Below are 13,316 nucleotides of genomic sequence, written 5' to 3'. Positions count from 1 at the left end.
GACCTCAGGGGTGTAACTGGCCACCCACATTTCGTCACCAGTCACAATAAGGTCGAGAAATTGATCATCTTTCAACCTGAAGTGCCTGAGAAATTCGTAGAGAGATGTGAGTAATATGACTTTTTGTTGATCTGTGAGCTGTTTCAGTAACCCGCTCACACACAATTTTCTAAAATCGAGTGTGTCAGTTACGCTTTCTTGCGGAGGAGATCTGGAGATTCTGGAATACTATCTTCATCTTGTTGAAAACTGACTGGAAGTCACCACAGATCGTTTCTTCGATCTCATTCACTATCTCGTCAGTTACGACCACTGTTCGTGACGAACATTTGTTCTGTCAGTCTCAAACTAACACCATTACGCATTACTACAATTCATTACACCATCCCCATAAACTACTCTGATTCCATAAAACTTCTGAAAAAGTATGTTTACCTTTGCAACAAGACACCCAATTATACTTTGCACCCTACAGCTAGCAGGATTTAGAATAGACACACTTATTTTCACATGGCATTTGAAAAGAGTTTCCAGCCAACTGAGACAAACAGGAGTGTGTCGCACTGCCAACGCCGTGCCCTTAATTTTAGTGCTGACAACTTTGTCGAAAAAAAGATCCCTTCGAGCATCACATGCTCAGTGCTCTTACTTAAAGTACGTGCCTCGTACTCTCGTCAACCTATCACGAAAGCCTTCCTAGTGCCTCACATACAAGGAATAAAATGGTATTTTTTTGTGCATACTCCTTTACAGAAGCCAAACTTCAATTCCAACAAAAATTTATGTGCTCTCACATGTTCCACTGCCCACTTTTATACTGCCTTCACAAAAACTTTGGAAGTCACTGGCAGCGAAGACATTTGCCACTAATCATAAATGAATGTCACAAGCGATATGCCTTCAGTATACATATCGGGAGGTTATAATTAACTTCACGGGGTTTCAAGTGCTGTAGTGCAGGCCGTATACATCGCAGGATGCTGAAGTAGGTAGGTACGTTCACTAATCGGTGTGCTCGCGAACTGTGCTGTGGGGGCGGGAAAAGAGGTTGCACTCTCTGCCGCCAGGTGAAAATATGGTTCTGTAAGCAGTCAGAGTGTGAAATTCTTCCTGTTCTGACATCAGTACGCTGTTCATCAGTCGGTGACATATGTCGATTTCTTTTGTGAAGTGACTGCTGGTGTAAAAGGTTAAGAAGGTTAAAGTTTTCCGTACGAGACACAATGGCTACTCTGAAGAAACACCATCACTGCCGGTAAAATTGTTTTATGAGAATGGCGGCAATGGCAGCGCTGAATTGTGGGAATGTCACCGACAGAAACAGGTCCCACATCGATAAACGGGCTAAAGAATACTACGAAGAAATTTGAAGGAACAGGTGTATGAGAGGGTGCTGCAGGGAGAGAGAGGCACCCCATTCCCTCGGCAGTAGCTGATGAAGTTGCCGTAGCTACGTCTGACCGTGCAGCACGCACCTCCGATACTGCAGCCAGTGCTCGAGCTGTGTCACGGGAATTTTCAGAAACTGCATCAAATGAAATCCCAAGAAGGCTACAATGTCGTGGCCTTTGCCCTTCGTTCTTTAGCCCGTGTTGCAATGGATGGTATGTGGATGGGTAATTTCCTTGGACAGACAATCCAAATTTTACTCTGCACAGTACTGCGAATGCACAGCACTATCATACACAGGGTTCTGTTCCACCACGTGTCGTGCAGGAACATCCGACGCACTCAGTGTACGTACCTACGTGGTGCAGTTCGATAAGCTCCTCCGTTCCCGGACCGTTTCTCTTCGAGGAGACGACATCTCGCAGTACTGTTAGGTGCGCGGTGGTGTCTGTGCGTTATAAGGACCTCTTGCAACAGGCGATTCCAGCTTTGCGAGACTGCGACTGTGTGCAAGATGGGGCAACACCACATGTCGCTTGACAGGTGGAAGTTTTGCTTTGGGAAACCTTCAGTAATGACTGCATCATTCCTAGGCAAATTCAAAATGTGTGGCCTCCAGATCTCCTGACATAAATCCGTGTGGCTTCTGGTTGTGGGGATATCTGAAACACTGTGTTTATCAAGGATGTATCCCTACTCTTCCCGATTTCAAGGACGGCATACGACGACATACCGCTCCGATTACTACAGATACGATGCAAGCAGCTGCCGACTGTGCAATGTTACGGGCGCAGCATTTTGCCGAGTCGGGAGACCGTACTGAACACACATCACAACTTGTGACACATCGTAATAAACACTCGAGAACCACTGCCAGCATGTGTTACATCGTTTCTTCCCTTTTCCTGCATCCACACCACATCCTGACTGCTTACAGTGCCATATTTTCACCTAGTGGCAGAAAGTGGTACTACCATTTTTTCAGCATACTCCGTAGCACACCGTTTAATGAACTGTGAGGGTACAGAGACGTGAATTAATAATTCCAAAGTCTGTAAAACAATCATATAACTGAGAAATTGTGCCGGCCGCTGGTGGCCGAGCGGTTCTGGCGCTACAGTCTGGAACCGCGCGACCGCTACGGTCGCAGGTTCGAATCCTGCCTCGGGCATGGATGTGTGTGTTGTCCTTAGGTTAGTTAGGTTTAAGTAGTTCTAAGTTCTAGGGGACTTATGACCTCAGCAGTTGAGTCCCATAGTGCTCGGAGCCATTTTTTGAACTGAGAAATTGTGGCTAGTTGGTAGGAAATCAAGTCACGTTATGAGGGCTAGTTGAGTATCAAACTGCTTTGTAGTTTGTTGTGTTTGGACTTTTTGTTAGAGGTACTCCTGTGGTGTCATGGGGCAGAGAGAGACAGTCTTACGATGAAAATGTATCGTCACAAGTAGCCACAGGGCCTACAGTGCCCCTCCACGATGAAATTCCCTGACGACTGTGAAGAAGTAAAGGAGGATTATCAGGAAGGCCTTCTGGAAGAAATGGGGAGTTCTGCCAGCTGAAGGTAAAAGTGTATAAGATGGTGGAACCCTAGCAGAACATACCTATAATGTTTGAGCATCCTGTGACGTATACAGCCTGCACGACAGCACTTGGAACACTGTTATTTTAATTATAAGTACTCAGTACATAAAGGGAAAAGGAATATTAACACTATCAATGCAAACTTGACACTTTCTACCAAGAATTACATAAAGCTACAGGGTTTTCTATAACAGGAAACAGCTGCTAACGTACAGCGTAAAAGAATTAATAAATTGCAAAGTTTAGAGAACTGCTCAATACAGATTCCAAAATGTGAATAAATGTGAGTGATGCAGCATTACCTGGAGTGCTGAAGAACAGATCCACTGATGAAGTAGAGAATTACGATATCCTGTAGCAAGTGAATGAGAAAACAATGCCCAATTAACGGTGGGTAAGTATTACAACACGAGTCGATGGTGAAAACTGCGACTGACGGGATGGTGCTCAAAAACCATCATACGGGTAGGTGTAGACACGAGAATGTAAAGTAGGCACAAAGTAATGAGAAGTAGCAGATGTGAAAACAGTGATAAATTTAACATCGACATTGGGGGCTACGACGCAGACGAAGTGATGCACTTCTGTTACATTGCAAACAAAATAACACACAAAAGACTAAGGAAGGGCGGCTTAAAATGCAGCTTAGCAAAGACAAAGTCTGAGAGAGTCTAACATGCAATTTAATTTGTGGTAGGAAATTCTCAGAGTGTACATTTGGAGCACAGGATGCATGGAAGTGAATCATAAACTGTGGAGAAACTATAATAGAAAAAGAGAATGGGTGCATCTGAGATGTGAAGCTATAAAAGGATTCTGAAAATAAGGTAGACTGATAGCATGAGAAATGAGGAGTTTCTCTGCAGAATTGGTGAGGAAAGAAATATGATGTAAACATTGGAAAGAAGAAGGGACAAGACGACATGGCAAGTGTTAAGACATCAGGGAAAAACTTGGATGTATTAGAAGAGTTGTAGAGGAGTAAAACCTCTAGAGGAAGACAGAGACTGGAATATTTTGAATAAATAACTGAGAACACAGGTTGAAAGTGTTCATCTGAGATGAAGAGGTCGGCACAGGAGAGGAAGTTTTGTGTGCTACATCAAACCGGTCGCAAGATTGATGACAAATAAAAAATATTTATCATTGTCGATAATGTTAAATGGAGCAGTTATGCTCGTATTACAAAGTTCACTGCAAGTGAGACAACTGCACGAATACATCAAACTGACACTTATATCTAACACACAGGCGTGATACAGGGTATTCTAATGAACAGAATTAGAATTTTGCTGCAACGGTACTAACCTGTGCGGTGACTGCGCTATGGCGCTAGCAATGACCGACTTATACGAGAATTGTGGCTTAGTGTCGGCTGCACTGGCAGAGCCAGTATTACCGAGACGCCGCACCACGGCCGCCCCACCGGCAACACAGCCAGTGCCGATCTCCCCGCTGTCGACATCTGTGCAATCGCCACTATCGTTAGTGGTGTAGCAGGATGCGAAGGTCGGAGTACCGGGGTTACTCATCCACGGTGTCACGTCGTGTCCGCGTCTGTGGCTGCCGCCGAGGTCGGGCAAGTCGGGGGCAGTCCGGCCAGTACTGCCAACCTCCGCGACCGACAGGCCGGTCGAGGTCGGGGCGTCGGTACTTTCTCTGTGGGACAAAGACATTCATCAGCGGTTAAACATTCGAGGAGCTCTATGCCGATTATGCAGAGACATTCGAACTGAGCTACAGAGGCTACTCGGAACTGGCACCGAGATACAAAATGAATGGGTATAACAACATATGGAGTTGAAACTTCCTGGAGGATTAAAACTGTGTGCCGGACCGAGGCTCGAACTCAGGACCTTTGCCTTTCGCGGGCAAGTGCTCTACCAACTGAGCTACCCGAGCACGACTCACGACCCGTCCTCACAGCTTTACTTCCGCCAGTACCTCGTCTCCTACCTTCCAAACTTTACAGAAGCTCTCCTGCGAACCTTGCAGAACTAGCACTTCTGAAAGAAAGGATATTGTGGAGACATGGCTTAGCCACAGCCTGGGGGATGTTTCAAGAATGAGATTTTCCCTCTGCAGTGGAGTGTAAAGTTTGAAGGGAGGAGACGAGGTACTGGCAGAAGTAAAGCTGTGAGGACGGGATGTGAGTCGTACTTGGGTAACTCAGTTGGTAGAGCACTTGCCCACGAAAGGCTAAGGTCCCGAGTTTGAGTCTCGGTCGGCACACAATTTTAATCTGCCAGGAAGTTTCATATCAGCGTACCCTCCGCTGCAGAGTGAAAATCTCATTCTGGAAATATATGGAGTTGTTCTTAAGATAACAGAAACATTAAAATGAGATTTTTCCACCCATTACGCAGAGTGATACATTAACCAACAGGTCACGAACCGTGTGCTATGTATCCGTACAAAATCAGAAGATGGATGATAACGGTTGTGCCTGCAGCAGTGTTCGCACTCCAAATACTGTGCGACTGTGCGCTCCGCACAGATGCATCTACATCTACATCTACATTTATACTCCTCAAGCCACCCAACGGTGTGTGGCGGAGGGCACTTTACGTGCCACTGTCATTACCTCCATTTCGTGTTCCAGTCACGTACGGTTTGCGGGAAGAACGACTGCCGGAAAGCCTCTGTGGGCACTCGAATCTCTCTAATTTTATATTCGTGATCTCCTCTGGAGGTATAAGTAGGAGGAAGCAATATATTCGATGCCTCATGCAGAAACGCACCCTGTCAAAACCTGGCAAGCAAGCTACACCGTGATGCAGAGCGCCTCTCTTGCAGAGTCTGCCACTTGAGTTTATTAAATATCTCCGTAACACTATCATGGTTACCAAATAACCCTGTGACGAAACGCGCCGCTCTTCTTTGGATCTTCTCCATCTCCTCCGTCAACCCGACCTGGTACGGATCCCACACTGATGAGCAATACTCCAGTATAGGTCAAACGAGTGTTTTGTAAGCCACCTCCTTTCTTGATGGACTACATTTTCTAAGGACTGTACCAATAAATCTCAACCTGGCACCCACCTTACCAACAATTAATTTTATACGATCATTCCACTTCAAAACATTCCGCACGCATACTACCAGATATTTTACAGAAGTAACTGCTACCAGTGTTTGTTCCGCTATCATATAGTCATACAATAAAGGATCCTTCGTTCTGTGTATTCGCAATATATTACATTTGTCTATGTTAAGGGTCAGTTGCCACTCCCTGCACCAAGTGCCTATCCGCTGCAGATCTTCCTGCATTTCGCTGCAATTTTCTAATGCTGCAACTTCTCTGTATACTACAGCATCATCCGCGAAAAGCCGCACGGAACTTCCGACACTATCTACTAGGTCATTTACATATATTGTGAACGGGGTAACGGTCCCCGTGCACTGTCGACGATCGGTCCCGAAGCAGTGCTGAGCAACCGGTCGAACCGGTACGTCTCGAGATGCGGCACCCACGGTATTCGAGAAGGCCACTGAGGACTTCACAAGAAATTAAAGCACATGTCAGCACACCGACATTCTGGCAGGACCAGACGGCATACGAGTGCACGAGAGGCAACCGACATCAGTGACCGCCGAAAGGCAGTTCAGTTTTCGAGACTGTCCACGGCGATGGTGTTAGTGATTATAGAAATGGGGATTTGAAGTTACAGTGAATGGTGGAATCGATCCACACAAAGGAAATGCTTCCGACACTCGAAGAATCCGCAGGCACCGGTCGCCGACTGGCATAGTTTTGAAGATGGATCCTGCAGTGGAGGCAACTGCTTTCAAAAGACAAGTATGATATCAAAGTAACAAACATATTATTGGCAGGTATGTAAATGATAAAGAGTTGCAATTCTCTAGAACAGGTCGAATGGCCACCAGGGTGCACCGGTGTTGCCAGTGCCCTGGTAGTGCATATAAGGGGCCTAAATTGTCGGGTGGTCACAGAGGCGACACGGACTCGTGTAAGAGAGAGTTATAGGCATCTGTCGGAGTTCGAAAGTTTCCGTTTGGCCTCTCGTCGATTTGTGCAGCATCCAGATTTGCGGAGCATTCAGATGTGACAGTGGAACGATATTGCACTGCACGGGAACGGGACTGTAGGAACAATCGCCATCTCCAGGTTCTGGTCAACCTAATCTGGTCGCGACACGGGAGGATCACCAAATTTGTTATTAACAACCAAACCCAATTCAAAAGTAATAGCAGTGTGCATAACTACAATACTAGGAGAAAGGATGATCTTCACTATTCAAGATTAAATCTAACTTTGGCACAGAAAGGGGTGAATTATACTGGCACTAAAGTCTTTGGTCACTTACCAAATAGTATCAAAAGTCTGACAGATAACCAACAAGTATTTAAGAAGAAATTAAAAGAATTTCTGAATGACAACTCCTCCTACTCCATAGAGGAATTTTTAGATATAGATTAAGAAAAAATATATATATATATATATAAAAAAATTAAAAAAAATAAAAATAAAAAATAAAGAAAAACAAAAAACACAATAAAATAAAGTTGTTATATTAACTTAAGTATGTTGTTAAATTAACCTAATTATGTCATGTATTGGAAAATTCGACTCGTTCCACATCATTACGAAATATCGTATTCATGATCCATGGAACTAGTATTAATCTAATCTAATCTAATCTAATCTGTGCACCAGGCACACCACAACACTTCACATCTGAGACTCCCGTCTGTGATCGAGTAGTGGAACTGCCTGTAACATTTTGCATCATCCCGTAACACTAGACGGGACCAGGGAATTACTGTCCTGTGTATAGGCTGCAAGTGACACCACAACACAAACACCTGCACCTGGAGGGGTATAATGACCGGCAAACTCGTACTGCCGACGAATGACATTGGACCGTTTTAGCGACGAACTGCCATTCGGAACTTCCCCGTGACCACCGCCAGCGAGTATGGCAGCGAGCTGCGGACTGGCACGACAGCGTAAGTGCCGGTGTCGTGATGTGAGGAACCATTGGATATGAATTAAGGGCACAGCTACTATCTTAGTGTATCTCTGCTGACTCAACAGTACACCACAAACATCCCGCATCTTCACGTGTTTCCTCTACTGCGGTACCATTTATCGACAGAACAACACTCGCCCATATGTGACGTGTGTCTCTGTGAACTCTTGATGTAATCTTGTGTCAAGAAAGATCCCCAGCTTTGCTCCTGAAAGGATGTGAGAGACCAGATCGGATGTCCACTTCATCCCTGTGCTAGAATTCAACATTACAAGAAATTTGCAGGCAGAGTATTAAACAGAAAATTTTGGGGTCAGAAATGATGAGGTATTAAGTTTCTGCAGTTAACCGGGTCATCTTAAACAACTTTAATAAATATTGCAAACATTACAGACTTTGGATAATGGATTTAGTGAAAATATCAATGCAATGTAACTAGGATACATTCAACAACACAAATATGCAACAATTATATCGGAGCGATGTAGCTGAAACAAAGCAATGGGATATTTGGCTTCAATAGTGAATTCAGCATAAAGAACTACTGCTGATGTGTACTGTGTAGAGTCTTCTACTGCACGCTGTAGCGAAGAATGACAAAGATAAAATGAGATGACACATTTAAGGGTCAATCCCTTTAGCAGTGAGTTTAGAAATTACATAGACTCTTTGTTGCCTCAAGTTTCGTCATATGTCAGTGCAGATGATTGACTCTTGTCAAACTTTTATTTTGAAGAGTCTTCCTCAGAAGACAACTGACTGTTGCAGACAAGTTGCCAGACAGTGAACTCCAGTCACCACGTGTGACGAGAAGGGACGGAGGGATGTATACGTCCGATAAATGTCATTACATAATGTCATTGGAGTGGAGATTGAGGTACAAACCTAATAATAAATATCTGTGTATCTTACAATTTTCCAGTTGGTCACATATTACCGTCAGGATAACATCTTTAAGTCACGCTCTCAGTGAAAAAATGCAACTTCCTGTTATCACACATAACTCGAGAGTGTTAAGACACGAAGGATTTACAGACAGTGGCTTTGAGCAGGCATCGATTTAAATCAGTACGAGAGTCCAGTGCGCTGACCATTGCACCACCTCGGTTGGCGGGCATATCTGAAGGGGAAATGAGACCGCACAGACAAAATGATTCAGTTCGTGGATGTTGGCAAAGCAGTTCACATACGTGGTGAACTGGAAAGGGGAGCAACAGATCACATGATATGGACACAGCAAGGATATGCTTCTCGAGCCACAAAATGAATCTGTAACATTACTGAATATATTTTTTCTATCCATAAACTAATGTTGTTTGCAAAATGAACATCTAAAGCAGAAAAGATTAGTGTTCAATGACCTCTCAACAAAAACATCATTACAGAAGTTGTGTTCTGCTCACTCACCGAATATAGGGTGCCTAGGAAAGCTGTTTTCTCGGATCGCTAGACAACAATTCAATCAAACCGTATTAATGGAGTTTATTACGAAAGGAAATGATTACAATACTTAATTTTGTGAGATATAGACGTGTCCCAAGCAAGGGCCAACAGAAAATATAAGCAAGCTCTTCAGTATATACAATTCGTAATACAAGTGAACCAATAAAGTTTCTAAGTCACTGCTGTAGCATTCATACATCGGCTTGACTTCAACTGGGGCCGCAGCCAGACGGAGTGGCCTTATATTTCCTCAACCTACATGTTGCTCCTGTCTCGGTGTTGTCCTAGAGAGGGGTCTGTCAGCGTACTATTGGCTGAAGTCGTCTCGCAGCTCTCTCTGCTCTTCTGTACTCGATCGTCGTGCCAGCGCTCAATGTTACGCCAGAACAGAAGTAGCTCCACTTTGGATTTGGCACGGGGGGAGGAAACTGGCCCAGCATTTACCCCATTGCGCTACCACGATCGGTGATAATTTTGTAAGGACAATTTGGATGGATGTGGAAGAAAGCATAAAGGTAAAACAAATGAGTCAATAAAATAATAAAGCTTTTACCGTGTAACATCTGGGGCGTGTCGTCCTCTGGCTTCCTCCTGAAACAATTAGAGATGGTTTTAGAGCACAAATTAAGTGAGACATTACAATAATCACACGAAATAAAGAAACTATAATAACACTTGAAGGTAACTGATTATTCCTCAAGATTAATTACTCACAAAATGTATCAAAAGTAGCAAAGCATGTACATTAAACTGTGAAAATTATGTGAACTGCTCACGATATAATACATGACTTGCACTTTATGTTAACTGATTTCACACACTTTTTTACTCTTTCTCAAAATCCTTTATATGTCACTACTACTACTACTACTACCACTAACAAAAGTTATTTGTCAGGTGGTAAACATTCCTTCTTAGATATATAAGTATTTAATTTCATAACAACATAATTTGGTGTTTTTAACTGGTATTGCGACATTTTCTGGCATTCCACCCTACAGACGTGTAGGATAATACATGGTGTAGCTCAGGCACAGAGCAAGAAAAGTGACAAGATGTTCCCCCAATAAATACCGTATTTACTCGAATCTAAGCCGCACTTTTTTTCCGGTTTTTGTAATCCAAAAAACTGCCTGCCGCTTAGAATCGAGTGCAAAGCAAGCGGAAGTTCTGAAAAATGTTGATAGGTGCCGCCACAACTAACTTCTGCCGTCGAATATATGTTGCGCTACACAGGCATGCTTTGTAGTCACAAAGATAAATACTGGCACCAAAACCTCTGCGTCAGTAAATAAATTTAAAAAAAAAGGTGGAAGACGAGCTTTTTTTTCTCCGCCCCGAGTTTCGACCACTGCATCTTCATACATTATCCAACGAAGTAAATACAAATTCCGTATTGTTCATCTTCGAATGTAGCAGCACTTCAATGTACTACGAAAATCCAACTGGCAAGACTATTTGGGATGTTTGTCAATATGGGAAACTCTACGTTCTGAATTTTTTCCTACCTGTGAGAAGAGATGGTTGCTAATACGAACTTTTATGAACTGTGAATCACATGCAGTATTCTCTTCACCATAAGGAAATACGAATATAAACATTTTGTTATGTATTCTTTCGTGTTTGCAGCTATCTCATTTAAATCCTGTCTGCCTAATAAAATATGAAACTAGAATGAGACAACAGCAAACGTGGAAGAATACACATATCGTGTCATGTTTATATTCGTATTATTCTTATGCCTAATAATGACACATTCATAAATGAAGCACAGCAATTGACTAGATTTTTATATGACTAACTTTGGTGCAGAATGTAATGTAATGTACTAAAAGAGGCGTCTGCAAAGATTTTCAAACGGAGAAAAATTTTCGCTAAACTCTCGTCCTGAACATCGTATATCATATGCAGTCTATTATTTGGTTCTTGTTGATCATTATCAAACCAAGCAGCAGTGTAAATAACAACAAATAGCAGTCTCTTGCCATTGTTTCACAACTGAGACAATTTCTTTTTTTTTTTTATTGTAAGCGGCGGTAGCACGCACAAAAGCAAGCCATGCGGCGAGCGGGGACAGGCCGTAAACACTCATCATCAGAATGTGACGAACAATGCATGACACAGTATAGTAATGCGTTTTCAGCTTAGAGTGACGTAAACACCTATAACAAAGAGAACGGCACTTATCAGATGAAAGAAAAATAAGCAATCAATTCAAACCAGACGAAGCACATGAAAAAGGAAGGGTACCCGTATAAATACAGACGGAGCACCTGACGCTTAGCAATGGCTACCTGGTAAAGCTTAACTGCTAAGCTTACGTCTCGAATCAAACTACTGTAGCTGTATCGTCATTCATTCGACCTAAATTGTGGCTCATATTACAACGGACCAACTTTGTTTCGATTTGGAGGTGAGTCCTAAAACTTTTCTCTCCCCTTGAATTTCGAGTTTCAAATTTCAGGTGCGGCTTAGATTCGAGAAAATACGGCATAACATCTATTACAGCCTGTTTTTGATTTTCAGTGATATAATTTCAAACAATGGAAAATAATATTCCTTCACCCCACCTATCCTCTTCTCTCTTCCCACTCCACAGCCTTCTATTCCACAAGCGCACCCACAGTCTTCCCCCCCCCCCCCCCCCCCCCCCTTGTGCCTCAACTGACATCTCAGCCCAACCTCTTTGCATTTACACACGTCTGCTTGTGTCTGCGTATGTGCGGATGGGTGTGTGGGTGTGTGTGTGGGTGTGGGTGTGTGTGTGTGTGTGTGTGTGTGTGTGTGTGTGTGTGTGTGTGTATATATATCTGTCCTTTTTTCCCCCTAAGGTAAGTCTTTCTGCTCCCGGGATTGGAATGACTCCTTACCCTCTCCCTTGAAACCCACATCCTTTCGTCTCTCCCTCTCCTTCCCTCTTTCCTGATGAGGCAACAGTTTGTTGCGAAAGCTTGAATTTTGTGTGTATGTTTTTGTTTGTGATTGTTTGTGTGTCTGTCGACCTGCCAGCACTTTCATTTGGTATATATATACATATATATCTAAAAACAAAGATGATGTGACTTACCAAATGAAAGTGCTGGTAGGTCGACAGACACACAAACAAACACAAACATACACACAAAATTCAAGCTTTCGCAACAAACTGTTGCCTCATCAGGAAAGGGGAAGGAGAGGGAAAGACGAAAGGATGTGGGTTTTAAGGGAGAGGGTAAGGAGTCATTCCAATCCCGGGAGCAGAAAGACTTACCTTAGGGGGAAAAAAGGACGGGCATACACTCGCATACACACACATATCCATCCACACATATACAGACACAAGCAGACATATTTAAAGACAAAGAGTTTGGGCAGAGATGTCAGTCGAGGCAGAAGTGAAGAGGCAAAGATAATGTTGAATGACAGGTGAGGTATGAGTGGCGGCAACTTGAAATTAGCGGAGATTGAGGCCTGGTGGGTAACGGGAAGAGAGGATATATTGAAGAGCAAGTTCCCATCTCCATCCACATCAAACCCACGAACAAGCAACAGTACCTCCATTATGACAGCTGCCACCCATTCCACATCAAACGGTCCCTTCCCTACAGCCTACGTCTTCGTGGCAAACGAATCTGCTCCAGTCCGGAATCCCTGAACCATTATACCCAAAACCTGACAACAGCTTTCGCATCTCGCAACTACCCTCCCGACCTGGTACAGAAGCAAATAACCAGAGCCACCTCCTCATCCCCTCGAACCCAGATTTCCCCATAGAAGAACCACAGAAGTGCCCCACTTGTGACATGATACTTTCCGGGACTGGACCAGACTCTGAATGTGGCTCTCCAGCAGGGATACGACTTCCTCATATCCTGCCCTGAAATGAGATCCATCCTTCACGAAATCCTCCCCACTCCACCAAGAGTGTCT

At 43.6% G+C, this 13,316-nt stretch overlaps 1 protein-coding gene across 1 annotated transcript in view; it reads right to left on the bottom strand.

The window, feature by feature from the left end:
- The window catches only part of LOC126212788 (uncharacterized), a 344,572-nt gene that overhangs the window by 226,094 nt on the left and 105,162 nt on the right, over positions 1-13,316 (bottom strand). Inside the window, exons 21-22 of the mRNA XM_049940191.1 lie at positions 9,961-9,998; positions 4,279-4,629 (exon numbers count right to left, since the gene is read on the bottom strand). Of these exons, the coding sequence (XP_049796148.1) occupies positions 4,279-4,629; positions 9,961-9,998 (389 nt within the window). The remainder of the gene's footprint in view (positions 1-4,278; positions 4,630-9,960; positions 9,999-13,316) is intronic.

The sequence above is a fragment of the Schistocerca nitens genome, chromosome 11 (genome assembly GCF_023898315.1).
Source record: "Schistocerca nitens isolate TAMUIC-IGC-003100 chromosome 11, iqSchNite1.1, whole genome shotgun sequence".
Taxonomy (NCBI): domain Eukaryota; kingdom Metazoa; phylum Arthropoda; class Insecta; order Orthoptera; family Acrididae; genus Schistocerca; species Schistocerca nitens.
This window is presented reverse-complemented; position numbering and strand designations above follow the sequence as displayed.